The following is a 20,171-nucleotide window of genomic DNA, read 5'->3' on the forward strand; positions in this document are numbered from 1 at the left end:
GATCTTCCTCCCACTTACGCTTGCAGAAGACTATCTCCAGGAAATACCACATCCAGCCAATGATAGGCATGTAGGAGAGCTCCTTCTTTGCAAGCACTTTGGAACTCTGCAAGAGTCAAAGGAAGTAAAACAGAGTTACACAACTACAGAGTTCTCTGTGGGTATGACACATGCCCAGTTAGACACTAATATACTGGTTCATAATGAACAGTCCCAGTTTAAACACCAGTGTAAAATCAAAATGAAGTCGAAGTTTTTCTCATACAACAGAATAGTAAAATCTAATGTTAGTTATCTGCAGAGTTAAATATATATATATATATATGCATGTTTGCATGTGTTTCTATCCTATTCAAACCCTGAAATGTAGGATACAAGTCAAATTCCTTCAAACCCTGAGGAATCCATGAAAAAGACTCAAACCACATAAAACAAAATTATTAACTCAAGCAGACCCTGGGCAGTAGCAACTCAGGTTCCTTTAAGATATCTTGCAGCTATTACTTCTCAAAGCTGGGACACCTCATCATGGAAAAAAAACACCTATTCTCAATGAGTAGCAGAGTCACAGAGACATTGCTGCATGACAATGTATTGATGCATACCCATGATTTATCAACACAAGAATCCTTAAACAACCCTAGAAACAACTGAAGCAATAAAAATACTTAATTTATGTTTTAGTTTGTTTATGGAAGGGCAGAAGTATTTATACTAGTTAATTTCTCTTCAAAGTATGTTTCTGGAGTGAAAAGAAGAAAAAAACCAACACTGTTCCTGTCTTGCAGGTGTGACAGACACTGAAGTAGTGATTTGTCCTGACTCTTCACAAGAAGTCTATCAACAGGTTTCAAATCTCAAATCCTACTCCAGAACGTAACGCAATGATCATCTCAGACTGAAATCTCTTTGGGCAGGAGAACTGAGTCTGCTTGCTCCTTTCCTGTCTTCCAAGCCAGCCTGCCTTGGTGAGCTGTCTTGTGTTTCACTTCATTATTTAATGAATAAAATGGCATATATGTGTGTGTGTGCGCGTGTAGAAATTGTTGCTTCAGTATTTCCTGAAAAACAGTGATATTTTCTTAGAGGAAAGATGGAGCAATTACAGTCCAGTTTCGATAGTCCAGTTTCTATCTGTGATATCATTATAAGCTATCCCATCAAAATGCACTGCAGATGGGTTCCAGGACATTGCATTTGACTGGTAAGAATTATTTATTGGTAGAAACCACCATCCATGGAAATGACTTGCTTTTACTTTTTGTTCACTGTTGTTAATTTTATTACTAAGGAATAGGACTCATTCTTCATCTCAGCTCATTTCTCTCATCTGCTCTTCCTCCTTGAGAGGAAAAACACCTTAAATAATTAAGCTATCTAAAAGCTTAGAAGAGTGGAAGGCAAGTGCACATCACATAGCTTCACTAGCAGCTGTTACAGAGAAGTAAAACAGAAGATGACATGACACAGTTCTGTCTTTTAAGAATCTAGGAAACATCTCTCTCAAATGATATTACAATCTGTAATGAAGTGCTTCATCTTGATCACTGAAGAATTTCAGTGATGGGCCCACATTAGGACACTAACCCCAGGTCTCCCACGAGGATTGGTAATAGGATTTGGCACACTTTTTGCCATTTCAATTTCAAGCCATGTTGCAGGTTAGGCTCTGCTGCATGTCAGCAGCCATGCTGAGCCCAGCCTCCTCTTCCAGCTCCCCGAACAAGAAACAGGCTCTCTTTCAACCACTTTCCTTAGCTTTTTTTTTTTTTTTTTCCCCAAACTACATTTTTCCTTTTCTCAGTTACTCTTAATACATGTAATTTTCTTATTTCCAACATAAATATAAATAGCTGTAGCACAAATCTTTAAAATTAGCCTCCAAAGAGCATTTTTTTGTTGTAGGCCATGAACCCAGACCAGTTCATATGCTCTTCCATTCCTCTGCACTGAGCATGCCTGAGGAAGATTGCTGAGCCATAGCCTTGACTCAATAAACCCCAAGAGATGCAGTGTTTCTAGCAGAGCAGGGAGGGCTAAAACCTTAGGGAACTTCTGCCCACCTCAGTCACAACCAGGGCAGCATTTAGCCACAGCCTAGCTCAAGCCACTGCACAATGAGGCAAAAAGCAACAGTGCCATCCCCCCAAACCAGAAAAAAACTCATGCTCTTAAAATGTATTTGCAGTGAGAGTTCAGTATTATAAGACTGTAAGACAAATGTGGGCTCTGCATGGGCTGTACAAGGCCTCCAGAGCAGAGTCAGAAAAGAAATCTAAAAATCTTCCCGCACAGACTTTAAAAGACTGAAATCCTATTTCAGTGAGCAGGCTGAAGTAACTACTTCACCACATCTATGTTTTAAGGTTTTGAATATTTTAAAAAGCATACGAATTAAACAGGGGCAGGAAAGAAGTTGCCACCATTTCCCCCCCCCCAAGTGAAACAAAGAAATGATGCTGTGAGCTAAGGTGTCAGGCAGTGCAGGTATAATCACAAAAGCAAAATAGATGCTTGAATTCCCAAGGGCATGTTCTTATTAATTTTCTGATTCATTTTTTAAAATTAAAAGCACTTTTTTAGACATGCAAGTATAAGACTCCTTATAAAAAGAAACTAAGCCACCTTACGCTATTTTGTGCACCCCATCTATCCTGGCAGTAAGAAGGAAAGCTAATGACACAGAACTAATTAGAGAAACTGTTCAGTGCATTAAACTAGCAAGACTGCTCTCATGTGGGATGAATACACTAGGGCTACCCTCAGAAGCTAGCTACCATCTCTCTCTTACGATAAGTACAGCTACAGTCTATCCAGTTTCAGTCATCTACCCATGCACAGCTTCTGTCATCTACCCATGAACAGCTTCTGTGCAAATACCTGAGGGGGAAAATGCAGCTTTCTAGTTGACTTTGGCCACTGGCTTTTCCTTACCAAAGTGCTTTGGTAAATAGGTATCACTTCTAACCTCCAAATTCAGCTTGGTCAACATAATAAATTTCATTAAAGAATGCTGATTTATTCCATGTAAGCTGTCTTCTTGAAGGCAGCCAAACATTTTCAGTGCTCAGAACTATGTAATTCCAACAGACATCTAATGCAATTACTGCTGGATGGGGACGACTTGCCTGCAGTAATAGCATTGTAATCTAGGTTAATTTATTTTGGCCAAGTTTGATCAGATGGAAATGCACATGAAGCTCTCCTTTTGTGAATGACTACACTAATATCACATTACAAAAAAAATAATTACAAGCTTATGCACAGCTATGCTGTCACTGATAGAAAATCTTGATTTATATGGCCAGCTCAGTGGCTACAATAACTTACAAAAGTAAAAGTGAACACAGAATTGCCTCTTCATGTGGCTTTCTCCTCTGGCTCTCACTCCGCACTGTCCACACAGTACACTCTAGCATTATTAATAGGTTCCCCAAAACTATCATATTAAAGAAAGAAAATGTAAAAGTATATTAAATGTTGGAATTGTAATTTTATTTTTCTTTTTGCTCCTCCCCCATACACATGTCAGATTCTTAGCACTTTCTTTGGTTCTTTTTGCTGATTTTCTTCCACAGCTACTCAAAAACTTAATTAAAGCAGAGAACATCATCCAATAACTGAGTTATTAAAAGAGGACTCAGGTTCATCAATCTAATGCAAAAGCTGTTGCCACTCCTACTCCATTCCCCAAAAACAGCAAAATACCTAAAACCACATTGATAAAAACAAAATCACATTGATAAAACAAAAACCACATTGACAGAGCATTATAAGCCTAGCTGGACTACAGCAATTTGGATATAAGAAAAGAAAGCCAGTACAGAAGAGAGACCAAAAAAAGGAGCAGAACAATTCAGACTGAATGTTGAATCTAAGACCACAAGGGCCAGCTTTCATATCATGATTAAAAAAAAAGAGGAAAAGGGAAATAATTTTTTCTTTTGGGACCAGAAGGGGCAAGACAGGTTTAAGGAAGTTGAATTTGGTTTTTAAATGAGCAAAACCAAGCTAAAAATTACAGCATTTAACAGCTTCATTTAATAAAAGTTCAAACTGTAAAACACTGAGTGTCTGGACATATGCTTGTGACACTGTTCAGGTGCCATTGTCTGTCAGGGCTGCAGGGTACAGCTGGGTATCACAACAAAGCCATTCTGTCTGCCTACTGCAGCCAAGCATCACCAATCCCAATTTGTTCAGTCTTCAGCTGTCTTCACCTTCTCCCTCCTCTCCCTCCTCAGTGGTCTCTCCTTTCTTCACTGAGTTAGTGAAGGCAGGAAGGAAGGCAGGCAGGAAGGCACGAAGGCAAAAGGGAAGACAAGGCAAGAAGGCAAGAGGGAAGGGAAGGCAAGAAGGCAAGAGGGAAGGCAAGGAAGAAGGCAGGCAGACAGGCAGGCAAGCAAGGAAGCAAGGGTGTCTGAAACATGCCACCAGAACAGATGCAGGAGATAGGATTGTATGTGCGAGATCTCCTTTTCAGCAGCAGTGGATGCAAGACCAGCTTAGTAAGATGCTGGCAGATACCTAAAGTTTGCACAGAAACTTCATGGAGTACAAAATTAAACATTAAATATAAAACCCCACCAACTCACAAAGTCACTGAGCCACAAAAAGCTGGAGGCTGGGACACCACTTAGAAATCTCTCTGAGCACTTGCCTTTTTCTTGTAACTGCTTTTCCCAAACATCAGCCCTCAGCATAATGGTTCTTACATTCCTAATTGCGCTGCCACACCAAAACCTGAAGATTCACACACTGGAAACGTACAGCAGCAAAACGTCAAACCAAGCTACAACCCCATCCCCACACATTCATCCACTCCTGCGCTGCCCCAAGCCAAGTACTAGTATATCAATATGAACAATCCTATCAGGAAACTGTCATTTTCATGGGATTTTTTGTACTGTAGCTTAAGATGAACCTCGACTGGTTGCCCCAACAGAGAAATGCACTGCTTCACTGTATAAAGACATCTATGCAAATGAGAGCACACAGGAACTATTTCTTCCTGAAATGGTTTCTGGGAAGTAAAGCCACAGTACATTACTCAAGACTGGAATAGTTGAAATAAATAAATATGTACCAGTTCCTAAAAGAATCCTAAGATCAGCAAAAGTATAAACTGAGTAATAACTGTAAACATCTAAAAAAATAAACACCAGATAGCCTATAGTAATGAGCATATAGAAGGAAGAATGTTCTTGATATGTACACCTGCCTGTATCTTCTGCTCTCTCATAGCTATCCTCCAGCTCTGTGCTCAAGTCTTAGACATGACATGACAGCCATTTTGGCAACATGTGGGACCTGTAATGCTTAGGTTAATTTTCTTTCAGTTGTAAGGCCCCTTTTTATTTATTTATTTTTAAGCAGACTGTCATTATAATTTTAAAGTGACTAGAGTGGTGCCTAAATGTCCAGAAAATGCTAAGTCTAAACAAAAAATCATAAGAATCACACAATCCTAGGTCAGGACTTTTGACACTGACCAGTAGCAAAGCTGGAAGATGATGCTGAAGAAGACCACCAAAATGAGGTATCAGTCTGCTTGCTTAGGAGGAAGAAACTGTCATCCAGCTCCCTTTTAGGTTGCGAATGTCGTCGCCATCACAGAACTAAGTCAAGCTGGCTTAGGAGGGGGGCTTGAATCATTCCCATGAGCTGATGGGGGAAACAAAAATACAACTGCACATGTTCTCCTAGCCTAATGTAATAGTACATTCAACTATAGATAACTCATTCCTCCCCCATCTCTTACTAGCTATAACATAGCAATTGCTTTCACTTGAGATGGCAGCTCTTTCATTCCAAGAGAGAGACTACATCCTTCAAACACTAGCTGTGGATTTTTAAGACTACACTTGAGAGCTCAAACCAGTTCTACAATTTACTGGGAATGAATTATAGAAGAGCTCATTTTTTTGTAGCACAATGAACCGTAATAGTTACCTAGCAAGCACACAGAAACAACTGTAATGACTTCCACAGGTTAAAAAAAATAAATCTCCTTCATCAGATTTAACTGCAATTGTTTAAAATCTCTGTGAATGCCCAAGCAATCCTGTCTCAGTATTTCACATACTTGCACTGCATTGCCTTAGGTTCACCACTTTAAGTCTGAATAGTGGTTGAAGGAACTTCAAGCACAAGTCTGTTAACTTTGAAAACCACAAAGAATTTTATTTGCTTTTTTCCCTGCATCTAAGATGAGAAAGTTGAAATGCTAAACAAAACTCACCCCCAAAACCCCAAATCTTTCACAAAAGTTCCAACCACAGAGAAAGTCGATTTCAAAGTTGTGATTAAGGATTACGATGGCATTCTCCTTCCCATACTTGTGGTAACTCTCGGGGTCAGTGTACAGGGTGCAATCGGTGCCTGACCACCATTCCAGCAACATCACCATCTCTAGAATAAAGAACAAGAAATATGTGAATACCTGTTGTATATGCAAAGTCACAGATTAGTAACACGTTGAAAACCAGCAGTAACCTCAACAGTGCATGGCAAAGATAGGGTTGTAATGAAGCTGACATACCATAAACCACATACTCACATATCTTGGTACAGCAAGGTGGGGGGACAGGGGAGAGAAGGGAAATAAGGAAACTGAATGGAAGGAGGGAAAGAAAATTTTCCACAGCAATACGAGAAAAAGGAGTTTCTTTATCCAAAAACTGTAAATTCAATGCTACAAATTATTTTATCAAAATATGTGCAAAATTAGGATTCATGGTTTACAACAGTACAACAAAATGACATGAAGAACAGAACAAGCTTGTGGGAGAAATAAAAACACCTATTTCTGCCACATATAGGTCCTCATGCTCCTCTGAAGATTGCACAGTTATAGACAAGAAAGCATTTTGGACAGGACACCTGCAATCAGGTCTGTTTAACTTGTCAGAAGTAACAGTCACATGTCCTGCTACAGCTGATGCATTTCACAGGGATGTATCAATCATCCAGAGCAAAGTCAATAGCTCAGACTGGATGAAGAACATCCATCCTCAGACCAAAGAAAAGGCAGGTGGCTGGCAAAGAGTGCAGAGCCAAGAACAGTTATCTAGCAACCCATGTATGAGCTCAGGGGTCCACGGGACTAAAGAGAGCTGTTTGTCAAGACAGAAAAGAGGAGGAATTAAGGAACACATTTGGTTTTTGTCAAAGATACCACAAAACTTCTGCACCAAAGCAAAGGTCTGATGTGAGGGGTTATTCTTTGTAAGTGAAACTTGTCCCCTTCTCAGAGGATATCTGTGCCATATTAGTATCTGTGCTGGAAGAATGAGACAGCTGGGATGCTCTCCTAGATTCAGGAAAACCCCAAAACACCACGAATTCTCATTCACCTCAGGGAAGATCAAAACCAGGCCAGTCTTTGAAACACTTTTGAAATCATTTCAATTTAGGTCCCTTACTGGCCTCAACCAGTGACCAAAAACAGCTGGGAACAAGTAATGTGCATTTTCAGTCATCATTAGCAAAATTAATTGTGTGAAGCTTTTGAATGACATTGCTCTGTAGACTGGAGAACAGGCATTAGTGACATGAATGCATTTTATCTAATAGCATTACAGCCAGGCTAACAGACAATTCTCTATCCAAATAACATTACCTTAATGTGATAAAACCATGTTTATGGAACAGAGAAATTATTGACTTGCCAGTCCCCTTGCTTTCTTCTAATCAGGGCAGGTAACTACTATTATGAAAGGAATACATATTATTCAACACGTGCTATTATGCTTCCAAACAACAGTCAGAGATGTGGAAGGAGACCTAAACTGCCATATGTTAACCGAACAATTATTTCACTGGTCAGAAACTGCTTTCCTAATGAAAGCTAAGGATGTTCAAACACAGGCTGGGTGGAGAATGGATTGAGAGCAACCCTGAAGAGGACTTCGGGGTGATGATTGAAGAGAACCTCAACTTGAGCCAGTAACGTGTGTTTACAGCCCAGAAAGCCAACTGTATCCTGTTCTGCATCAAAAGAAGCATGGGCAGCAGGTCAAGGCAGGTGATTTTTCCCCTCTACTCTGCTCTTCTGAGACCTCACCTGGAGTACTGCGGCCAGCTTTGGAGTCCTCAGCACAGAAAAGACATGGACCTGTTGGAATGAGTCCAGAGGAGGCTCACAAAAAGGATTAGAGGGATAGAACACCTCTCCTATGAACACAGGCTGAGAGAGTTGGGATTGTTCAGCCTGGAGAAGAGAAGGCTCCAGGGAGACCTTAGAGTAGCATTCTAGTACCTGAAGGAGGCCTGTAAGAAAGATGGGGACAAACATTTTAGCAGGGCCTGTAGTGAAAGGGCAAGGGGTAGTGGTTTTAAACTGAAAGAGAGTATATTTAGACTAGATATGAGGAAGACATTTTTTACAATTAGGGTGCTGAAACACTGGAAAAGGTTGCCAGTGAGGTTGCAGAAGCTCCATCCCTGGAAGCATTCATGGTCAGGTTGGCTGTGGCTCTGAGCAACCTAATCTATTTGAAGATGTCCCTGCTCACTGCAGGGGGGTTGGACTAGATAACCTTTAAATACCTCTTCTGAACTGAACCATTCTATGATTCCATTAACTAGATGATCCTTAATGTCCCTTCCAACCCAAGCAATTCTATGTTCACATCTCAGCAAGAGAGCTGAGGAGACAGAGAAATGGCTTGGCTGTTCTTCCAGACTTCCCCTGCTAAGCTGTCTTGTGACACACATTCACAATTTTACATCTTTCCAGGGGTGCAGCTTTCTATTAGATTTGCATTGGAAACAAAAGTCCTCCACTCCCAAAATCACAGTAAAATTGAATAAAAACTGGGGGGAAACAACCCACACTGTAATTTGCAAACCTTTACAGAATCTACAGTCGCATCCTTCCGCAGAACACAATCACAGAAAATAAAGGATTTCCGTGACAGGATTAGTTTGTCTTTTGCTTAACTAGGAGCCCAACTAAGAATAAATGACTGCCAGGTGGGATTTTCTCTTTTTTAACCTCTACTGTCATTAAACCTAATGCCTACAGCAAACAAGTAGAGAAGATGACTGTGAGGCCCGCTTGAAGAAGGAAAAAAAAACACACCAAACCAACTTCAAAGCCATCCTGCTTTGTGGGGTTTTTCTATTTTGTCTTTTCCTAAGGAATTTGAATAAAACTTATAATATATCATGAATCTCATTATGTGCATGTGGCACATACACAGAGCTCTTCAGTTACGTATTTTCAGTCTCAAATATATTTAAAAAATAAAACATAAAAAACATTGTGGTTAATGGCTCAATGCCCAAATGGACACAGGTGACGAGTGGTGTCCCTCAGGGGTCAGTACGGGGACCAGTGCTGTTTAACATCTTTGTTGGAGACATGGACAGTGGGATTGAGTGTATCCTTAGCAAGTTTGCTGATGATACCAAGATGTGTGGTGTGGTTGACAACCTAGAGGGCAGGGATCCATCCAGAGGGACCTTGACTGGCTGGAGAGGTGGCCCAATGCCAACCTCATGAAGTTCAACAAGGGCAAGTGCAAGGTCCTGCACCTGAGTCAGCACAACCCCAGCCATAAATACATGCTGGGGAGAGAATGGATTGTGAGCAGTCCTGAGCAGAAGGAGTTGAGCGTGGTAGTAGATGAGAAGCTCAACATGAGCCACCAGTGTGTGCTGGAGCCCAGAGAGCAACTGCATCCTGGGCTGCATCAAAAGAAGTGTGGCCAGCAGGGCCAGGGAGGTGATTCTGCCCCTCTACTTTGCTCTGGTGAGACCCCACCTGGAATACTGTGTACAGTTCTGGTGCCCTCAGCACAGGAAAGATATAGACTTGTTGGAGAGGGTCCAGAGAAGGGCCACGAAGATGATTAAAGGCCTGGAGCACCTCTGCTATGAAGACAGGCTGAGAAAGTTGGGGCTGTTCAGCCTGGAAAAGAGAAGGCTCCAAGCAGACCTTATAGCAGCCTTCCAGTACTTGAAAGGGGCCTACAGGAAAGCTGGGGAGGGACTTTTCAGAGAAGATAGTGATAGTATATGGGGTAAAGGTTTTAAACTGAGAGAGGGGAGATTTAGGTTAGATATGAGGAAGAAATTATCCACTATAAGGCTGTTGAGGAACTAGAATGGGTTGCCCAGGGAGGTTGTTGATGCCCCATCCCTGGAGGTTTGTAAGGCCAGACTGGATGAGGTTTTGTGCAATCTGATCTAGTGGTAGGTTCCCTGCTCATGGCAGAGGGGGTGGAACTAGATGATCTTTAAAGTCCCTTCCAATGTTGATGATTCTATGATTCTATACACAAAAATAGGTTTGATTTTTCAGGCTTCGCATAAGCAGGGTTTTTATTTCAGTAAATACTGCATAAATAGGCCCCTATTCCTAACTTCACATGCCATATATGCTCAGGCAGCTGCTGCAGAAACACAAAGCAGGCACTGAATGCCTGTGTATTAGATACATTAAATACCATCTGCTAACCTTTAAGTTTTTAGCTTGTTTATTCCTCTCATTTTTCCTATGCTTTCTTTCTTCCCAGCCTCCTTTCACTTTGTGGTTCACAAGAAATTATTAGTAGTGTCAGTTTGTGCTACTCTTGCATTGTGCCAACATCCTACTTCCACAACCACTCACAGAAATTTATTACCCAGAAACTTGCTGTGGTGGCTCAGCAGCACAAGGTCACTCATACACACTCTCTTCCCTCCTTCTCAGAATAGATGAACAGTGTATATTTCCTCTTCTTTGTACACCAGTCAGACTGTATAATATAAAAAACAATTTATGTAGGAGGGAAAAACTATTCTCTGGCCCCCAGCCAGGGAGATTCTTCAAGATTTCTAAAGCTTTCAAGAGGTTTTGGAGTTTGAACATCACAACTGAGCTGGTAAATTCACATTCACCCATGTTATAGGGGTTCATACCTTATAAAGCAACTCCTCCAGTGACACTTGCACACAATTAATGCAAAGGAAGGAGAAACACCAGAAGAACTTGAAATCTCTCATCCCTGCTTTTAAGGCAGAGTCCTCGCAGTACATTACAACTAGCTTCAGGAGAGGCTGATGGTAGGGAGAAAATATGCTTTCAAGTGCCTAATACAGATACACCACCAAGGCTGAGCTGACCTCTAACTAGTTATACAAAAAACATTTAAGAGAAGGGAAACACATACAGACTTTATGGAGACTTGCTATTTTCCACCTCAGATTTTTTCAACAATGAATCATTAAAACAGTTAACACTGTTCTATAGAAATTTTCAATAATTCCTTTAGGCAACTAGTCTTGATAAGCCACAGAAACATTTGCTTACAAAATTAATCATAAAATAACCTATTTTAAAATGTAACTGAAAGGATACTTAGGTAATGTCTCTGTAAGTACAATAATTTGAAGGTCTCAAGTAAGTATGTAACCGGTTTAAAGAGCAAAAGAATTGTTTCCCTCTATGACAGTCATAACTCTCATTAGCCTATGTATCAAGGCACCACCAAGAAAGAGGATTTAGAAAATTCTTATGGGAATATATGGCAAAAGCATTCAATACAAGTTAAAAGCAAGACAAGTGGTTCAGCTGTTACCACCATTTCAAAGACCAGACAGGGTGAATGCCTACATAATGAGTAAGAACACTGCACAGAAGACTTGGAAGAGCATTTCCAAATAAATAAATAAATAAATAAATAAAAGGCTAATGAAAGATTAACAGATAGTATAGTCCAGCCCATGTCGGTCTGTGGAAAAATTACTTACAAGAAAAACTTGCTACCTTTCCAGATTTTCAGACTACATCTACAAGGTGCACCTCTTAAACATTTTCTATAGAACATATTAAGACTACAGGTAACTAAGAAAAGTAACTCTCTTATCTCCTCTGGACCACTCAAAAGTCCTTTGTGTACCAGGGTCAGGGTTAAGCCTCTGAATATACATACTATATTAACCGCAAAACTGCCCAGGAAGTTTTCAAAACACTCCCAAGTATTGATGACTCCACAACTTCCTTACACAGGCTATTCTAGTGCCTCCCTATGCCATCTAACCTGACCAGTGATCTATTTCTGGTCTTTACTTCCTTCTTGTCTGCAGGAGACGTAAGTAATTATGAGGAAAACTTGAACGCAGGAGTTCAGTTGTAAGCTTGCACGTACTAGCTACATAAAACAATTGGACCTCAGAGCTGGAACATTATTACACATAAACTATCTATCTATCTATCTGTTTGTCTGTCTATCTATCTATCTATCTATCTATCTATCTATCTATCTATCTATCTATCTATCTATCTATCTATCTATTTCCCGGGACGGAGAGCAAAAACTGGTTCCGGGGGGGGGGGGGTGGAAATGGGAAGTCAAGCAATGCCTTCCGCCTTTCCCGAAGATAAGGGGAAGGTCAGCCATGCAATGCAGCCAGATCAGCTGTCCAGCTTCAAGTTTTCCTCCCTTTCCTCTGCATAAGCAACACATGCAAATGTGCATGTGAGCACCGATGAGCTGTAATGGAGTAATTTGGTCCACTCTAAGACAGAGCTCCTGGCCTTCAATGTCTAGGAAAATGCATACATCTACTGGCTTAAACACAAGAGAAAACCAAAATCCAGCCCCCTCTTGCCTCAGCACCACCACCCATCACCTACACAGCCGTTGACCCTACCTGGTAATAGAATCACTGTTATATTTGGATTTCATTTTCCCCTCCTTTACAGCTGTTCTGCAGCAAAAGGGAGAAGACTGATGGGGGAAAATCATGCACACAAATTTAAACACAAAACCAAAAAACCTTTCTGTATTGGCTGCTGGTCTGCAGCCAGATCTGGAGATTTTTGCCTCAGTTCCCACAGAACATCCTATAAGTAGTGTTGTTCAAGGGAGCTGCTTAATCCCCCACCCATCACAATAATAACTGGATGTGCTTGAAGGAAAGAGACAAACACAGCCCATGCTGCAAGACCCATTTATTTCAGCATTTGCTTGCAGAAAAAAATATTTTAATGTACTTCACCAATATATCATTCAAACAATCTGCTGCTTTTGCCACAAATGACTGAGGAGTATAGCATGTGCTGATCAAAGGGGTTAGTACCAACAGTGAAAGAAAATATGCCACTTACGACACCAACATTTGCTTCGAACAGGCACACCAGGCAGTTGAACCTCTTCTGAATGTGGTTTCTTGTTGCCCAAAACAACACTGTTTTTTTGTTGTTTTTTTTATTGTGCACAGGAGCACCACCACACCAGAACTGCTTACAAAGAAAAAATGGCTACAATGCATCCACTGCAAGTCACTGTGCAAAAGGAACACCAGTTTTGTTTCAACTCTAAGCAACTTACTATATATATACACACACACAGAAAAATATTTTTTTCTTCATGTATACTTGGCCTCCTTAGGTTTCATTATTTTTATGCTTGTATATCTTAAATTAAATAAATACTGTTCCTACTTATCTGCTTTGAATAAACATGTTCACTGTGAAGAATGACACATTATGCCATTAGGTTTATTATCATAGAATCAGAATGGTTTGGGTTGGAAGGGATCTTAAAGATAATCTAGCTGCAACCTCCCTGCATGGGCAGGGACACCTCCCACTAGACTAGGTTGCTCTAAGCCCCGTCCAACTTGCATTGAATACTTCCAGGGATGGGCCTTCCACAACTTCCCTGAGCAACCTGTTCCAGTGTTTCACCACCCTCATAGTGAAGACTGCAAATCATCCAAATTAACCATTTTTCTTAATTGTATGCAAACTGCTTTCAGCCAATCACACAACATAATCCCAAACAGTAAAGACCAGATACACTCACTACAGCCTCCAGTTATCCATGCAGTCAGGCACTGTCTGTCACAGTGTTTCATAATGTCTAACAAATAGCAATTTACTGAAGTTTCCCCGCTACTCCCAAGAAAAGCAGGTTAGGCTGCAGATGTCAGTACTAATATAACAGCACTAACTTAGTCTTCTATCTTGCACAAACTTTGTCTATCTTAAGCAACCAGCATAATTTCCTATCTCAACTGCTATGTGCATGCATCTATTTCTGAAGTAAGTTTAAATTGCAAAATTAAGGATTTATACACTATATATCACCATCTTGATGTTAACATAGCTTTCTGGCATGCACTTCAATGATAGGTTCTGCTGAGGTGGCCTGTTAGGATGCAGAAGACATTCTAGAGAAACATGTTCAAGAGAAGTGGTTTTGACCTGACTGCTATGTGAGGTCTGTACTATGAAGCAGCTTTCCTGAATGAGAAATGTAAAGAAACAGCATCAGGAAAAGTTTTGCTCTGTCCTTACAAAAAGAATGCATCTTTTCTCAGCAAGGAATAGCTGAGGTCAGGTTTCCACGAATATTAGATGATGCTTTTTATTACAATATTCAGTACTTGATGTACACAAACCAGGAATCCCGTACTTATATCTGTACAAGCACTGACAGGCATAAGAGATTAATATTGGGAAAGGAAACATTAAAAGAGTAGGCGAGAAACCACTTAAGAAAAGGTGTTAAGTGTTCTGCAGTGATCAGTGATGCAGCATTTGATAGCCCTTATCAGTTAGTTTAGCTTGGGTTTTGTACAGCAACTGCTTTCTAATGAGACAACCAAACAACTATCATCCTTGGCATGAAGACCCACCCTGGGACAAAGGAAAACACCACCATCCATCACACATTCCTCTCCCAGCATGCCTTGATCAAGTATGACCCTACATTATGCTCGAGCTAGGGGAGTGTGCAAGGACTAACTTCTGTGTCCTGCTAACAAAGTTGTTGCAGCAACAATAGTTTAAATGAACAGTAGATATCAGGTTACTCCAGTTCCCACTTCGATGTTAGGACAGCATGTTATTGTCTAAATCCCAAAACAGAAGTTTAAATGAGAGCAGGGTAACCTATATTAAGAATAAGCAAGTGCCTTTTTAAATTAATAGCCTAAAAAAAATCAAATTTGCAGTGGTTACAAATCTGCTCCCAAACTTTTATAAAATACCAAATGGATGGACAAGACTTGCCAACAGGTATTTGAAACAGTTTCTTTTAAGTTCTTTTCTGATACTAGAAGCAACTTGCTCTGAATAAAAGTTGAGAATCTGGCATAGTTTAATAAGCTTGCAGAAGAAAATTTTACAGGACTTGCAGCATGTACAAACAGAGAAAAGAACACCAGATAATTGAGGAAGTAAACTCAAGTTAAAAATTCACTAGCTAATAATAAGAAAAAAAAACCAAAAATTTTTAAACACAGGAGTCACTAGATGGGCCCAGGCAATTAAAGAATGTTACTGGTTTTGATCAGGATTTCAGAGAAAAAAACCCCAATACATTTGTAAAATTTTGCACACTGCAGGCCAAAAAAGAACTCACCTACTAGTACAGAAAAGGCTAGGATATATAGCATAGAAGTGCAAGTCAGGACTGCAACTTAAATTGTAAAGAAAGCAGATTTTTGCTTCTTGTTCCTCAATAACTGAAGCCATGGTATCTTTTTGTGTGAAAAAATAGTGTAAGTCAGGTCATTTTGGATTTAAGTGAACAGGAGAAAAGGGCAATGGATGGACAATCTGTTCTACTGGGATAGGCTCAGAAATCTGTTGATGAACCACCCCATGCTTCATTTGGTTATGGATTTTTTTTTTTCAGATTATTTGAGAAAAACATTTTATTTTGTGTTAACGCAAGTCAGCAGCTAAGCCAAGGAGCTAGGAAGACCTGTGCTTCAGGTTTATGTGTCATTACCTGATAACTGTGATTTTTATAGACAAAAGACAGACTTAAAATCTAACGCATTCAAGCTATACTATAAGCCCTTCATATAGTACAATAAAAGAAATTGCTATCAAATGACAGAGAAACTGAAGATTCATAAACACTTCTAAAGTAGAACTAAACTAAAAAGTCCAACTACGTATTTTTGTTGTCTTTTGGTCCATCTGGATAAAGAAAGATCTCCTTGAAGTGTTTCTGAGGAAAAACATTACATGCAAATTAATAAATTTTGTGGATGATGCAAAGTCAGAACATGCTTTAAGAATCAGATAACCTTAAGAGGTAAGGTAACATAAATTAAATCAATTTTGATAGGAGAGAGAACTGTGTGATGCCTTGCAAAACTAATAAAAGTAGAGCCTCATAATTTGGAAATGTGAAAGGAAAGAGATATCTGGGAACATCAGCTTGCCACTGAAAGTTTCTGCTCTGTTCATATTATGCAGTTCTAAGAAAAAAACCATGGCATTAGGATATTTGTTCCTGGAGAGAAAGGGAATAGCACATTGCACTACTGAGATAATCTCTGGTAGCACATCAGTACCAGACACCCATGCTCAGGAAAGAAAAGCTGAAACAAAGCAGATGCAGACCAGGGCTATCAGGATGACAGGAAAAATACCCTGGCTCACTCAGGCTATCAAACAAATGCTGAAAGAGGATTGGGTTGCTCCCCACAAATATGGCTTAAGGATGCAGTGCAGAAAAATAACAATTTCAGCTGAATATGACAAGCAGAAAAACAACTGTGCCTAAAGTGACTGAAAATACAGATAACTGAGATTCTGAAGCTTCTCCCAATTGCTTTGGCAGATTAAAAATACCTAACAGCTTTATAAATTGAACAAGATTAATCTTAAAGAGTACATTATACTGCTGCTAGAAATAATATTAATTTATTTCAATAACACAAGAACTAATTTCTGGTCCTATTTTTCGTCATTAGGAAAAAAAGTGAAATTTTTCCAAACCTACTGTCTTATAGACCAATGCCTCCTCTCTTTCATCACTGCTCGAGAAAAACACTGAAGGGCCATGCTACCACAGGCTGCAACAAGCATTCACTGGAAAAGAAGGAAGCCAGTATCTTGCAGAAATATGCAAAGGCTTCTGTTTCAGCAGGGTAGCATCAGTCAGCAACCTTTCCCAAAGGAGTTCTCAGCTGAAAAACTCTTCCAGGGGGACTAGGGTCTAAAAATTCATGTATACACAAAAGCAAACGTGAACCAAATCAATAGATGTAATATTCCTAACTTGCATTTACTGAATCACAATTCACTTCTTTGACATAACATAAATAATTAGAATTAATTGTAAACTTAATTGTAAGGCTATCAACAAGGCCCATGCTTAGGACTCATACCTTCACTTGGAACAACTCACACGTTCAAGTGACTGGGTTTTTATTGTGTTGGTCCGGTTTGTTTTGGTTTGTTGTTTTTTTTTCCCATTGCTTGTATGTACTAATTAAATCACCTAAAGATAAGGAAAGTTATTTGACTCTTAAGGGAAACATTCACATTTAATCCATATATTAGGAGGGAAACTGATTTTCACATAATTTCTCTCCTAGTACATATTCCTACAACAGTCTTAATTTCTACAGAAAGCAAATTTATTCTCTTTAGTTTCAAAACAAACAAAAATTTGGACTTTGGAAGGAAACCATTTTAGAACAAAATGGACCATCAAGAGAGAAAATGCCATTATTTTTTTTTCCTCTAAATCCATGCCTTCAACATGTTTAACCTGCATTTTCAGTTACTGACAAGAAAGGATACGAATTTATCTCAGAGAAAAATGACTGGTGATAAGAGACTACTAGTTGCCCTTGAAAGCAATCTCCAACACAAACTGAAAGAAAAGTGAATTTTATTAGGAAACTAAGCAAAAGGTAATTTAAATCCCAATAAAATCTGCAGTGCTTTTAAATAAAGCCTCTAGTTACTGAGAGTTACATTTCACAGAGATGGAAACATATAAAAAAGAAAGAATTGCCATCTCTGGAGAACAGCAGGACAAGAAAACTAGGTGTCATGGCATCTAAGGTTTCTGTTCTTTTCCAAAAATATTTGAGTCTGGCTTTTGATTTCAGGTAACTAGCACACTCATAAGAAATACACACACATTGCCAGAAATAATAGGCTACAAACAATTTACTTTTAGGAATTAAGTCAAGAACTTCTTCCTGCACACAATGTATTCTATCTGAACTTCAGGACAAGAAACAAAATGCTGACTGTGTACTTGTATTATATCATCAGAGTTAACAGTGAATAGACACGGAACCTCTAAAACTTTAGGAACATTGTTCAGAACAAAACCATTACTCATTTTTCACTTACATTCCATGAATTCCCTGTCTCTGCCTGTAATCTTACAGCATCTCATCATGTGAGGTCTTGAGAGACAAGAACTACGTCCTAGTGCTTATTTTAGCTTTTTAATCTCTAACTGTGACTTTCAGAAAGTGTTCTTTAAAGGGACAATGAGGTGAGAAACTACAAATCAAATAAATGGCTTTCATGAACTAGAAGTCAAGTGCTACAGATCAAATATACCTATCAAAAGATGTGACTTTTGTACTGGTTGTAGTGTGTAACTTCTCAAACTGAAGTTATCCAAATTTATAAAATTTGGCATTTTACCACCACACTTTTTCTTACCAGAGAATGTAACCCATCAGGAATAGCACACTCTGTTAAGACATCCACCCTAAGCATACAACTATATTACACCACAGATAAGGACATCAGTGCCTCTCAAATCACAGTTAGCTTGATTGCGTCTGCATTAATATTTCCTCAAAACTTCAATGCAGCAAGAAAGTTAGAAAAAGAATCGACAGGTGGAATATCACAACCTGCTCAGACAGCCTGAAGCTCATGTGCTCCAGTAAACAAGGATGTGAAGATGCCACTAACTTGCCTAACCTCTTCCTGCTCAAACTAAGAGTGCCCACAAAAAAGCACATTACCAGCTTCCTGCTCTGTAGTCCCAGTGGCTCAATATAACACCGCAGAAATACTGTGAGGAGGTAACTAGCTGTTTGCTTTTGCATGTGTGCTACAACAGTGCTGTACTCAGAATTATTTCCATTGAGTAATTTTCCTAGGAAACACAGTTTTAGTTTACATGGTACATGGCAACCTTGCGTAATCATCAGACTCGTATGCTCTTCTTCAGTTTCCAAAAAGACAGGCTCTGTCAGTTACAAAAGGCAGGCTGTGCTTCCCCGGTAACCAAGGCATCTTCCTATTCAAGGCTTTGCAAATTATTTAGAGTAACAGACAGACGTGCCATTTCAAGTACGTACAGGAGGAATAGCTATTGCTTCTTTCAAAAGGCACAATCTGACTTGTCACAGCAGTAGCAAAATAAAGGCCCACTATGTAAATGAAGTGTGCATGTGTTTGGAGTAGAGAGCTATCACAAGCTTAGATGTATATGCAGCATTGATATTCCTTTCAACTGTAGCTCAAGTATTTCTAGCACAAAGAATCACAGAAAACAAACAAACAAAAACAAACAAACAAAATCCAGGGAAAACTTCAAGATAGGGGATATAATCTTACACAAAGTGCACCAGGCACCAGAATTTTATCCCATGACAAACTGATCAAAACAGTACAGAAATTCCAGAATAATGAAGACAGCCTATTGCAAGAGTCAGATATTTCCTGATCTTAGCTAGAGAATTCCTTTTTTAGTTATTGTTACCACCTTTCGTTGCCCCAGTTTCCTCAAAATTAAGGATACACAGGGTCCACATGACTTGCTGACTTGCACACAATATTTACTAACTTGCAAGGTTACAGAGACAAAGTTATCTTCTTCCCACCCTCCAGGCCATACACAGTACTGATTTACAACCGATGTAAATACTCTGCTTTAACTCATACAGGCTGACATTTCCTCTTTGCATTAGGAAGACTTACAGCTTTTTAAGATCAACCCTTCTTATTGATCATCTGGACTCCTCAGAGGACTTGAGCCACTTGAAACAGAGAAGCACAGTAATAGCCCCGAGTTCAGGTTGCTACATCAAACCCATCAGGGGCAGACAGCAGAGATGTTAGGTTGCCAGCTGGCACTGTTCCTGAGATCACCGAGGTTCTGTGCAGGCCATCTGGATGTTTTGGAAAAGCTTTGCCTAAAAAGCTGGGATGCAGAAAGCCAGTGCAAATAAACACTATTTAGCATTTGAATTTAGCAACCTTATTTGAAGGCTTAGACAATAACCTCCTGTGTTATCAACATTGCACCTTCAAATGTCTTTGCAACAGCTTGCACCACAATGGAACCAGGATAAGGGGGCAGGAAGAACCTAGAGGTACTTCAGTCCTCTCTCACTATGGGCCTGTTACTTGAAAATTTTGTAATTCTTACCAGTTCAGATCTTTCCCT

At 39.6% G+C, this 20,171-nt stretch overlaps 1 protein-coding gene across 1 annotated transcript in view; it reads right to left on the reverse strand.

Annotated features, from left to right (window-relative positions):
• AGPAT4 (1-acylglycerol-3-phosphate O-acyltransferase 4) overlaps positions 1-20,171 on the reverse strand; it is a 56,320-nt gene that overhangs the window by 25,302 nt on the left and 10,847 nt on the right. The window contains exons 2-3 of the mRNA XM_009999993.1: positions 6,242-6,411; positions 1-106 (exon numbers count right to left, since the gene is read on the reverse strand). Of these exons, the coding sequence (XP_009998295.1) occupies positions 1-106; positions 6,242-6,411 (276 nt within the window). The remainder of the gene's footprint in view (positions 107-6,241; positions 6,412-20,171) is intronic.

Source organism: Chaetura pelagica, unplaced genomic scaffold, assembly GCF_000747805.2.
Source record: "Chaetura pelagica isolate M959 unplaced genomic scaffold, ChaPel_1.0 scaffold135, whole genome shotgun sequence".
NCBI lineage: Eukaryota > Metazoa > Chordata > Aves > Apodiformes > Apodidae > Chaetura > Chaetura pelagica.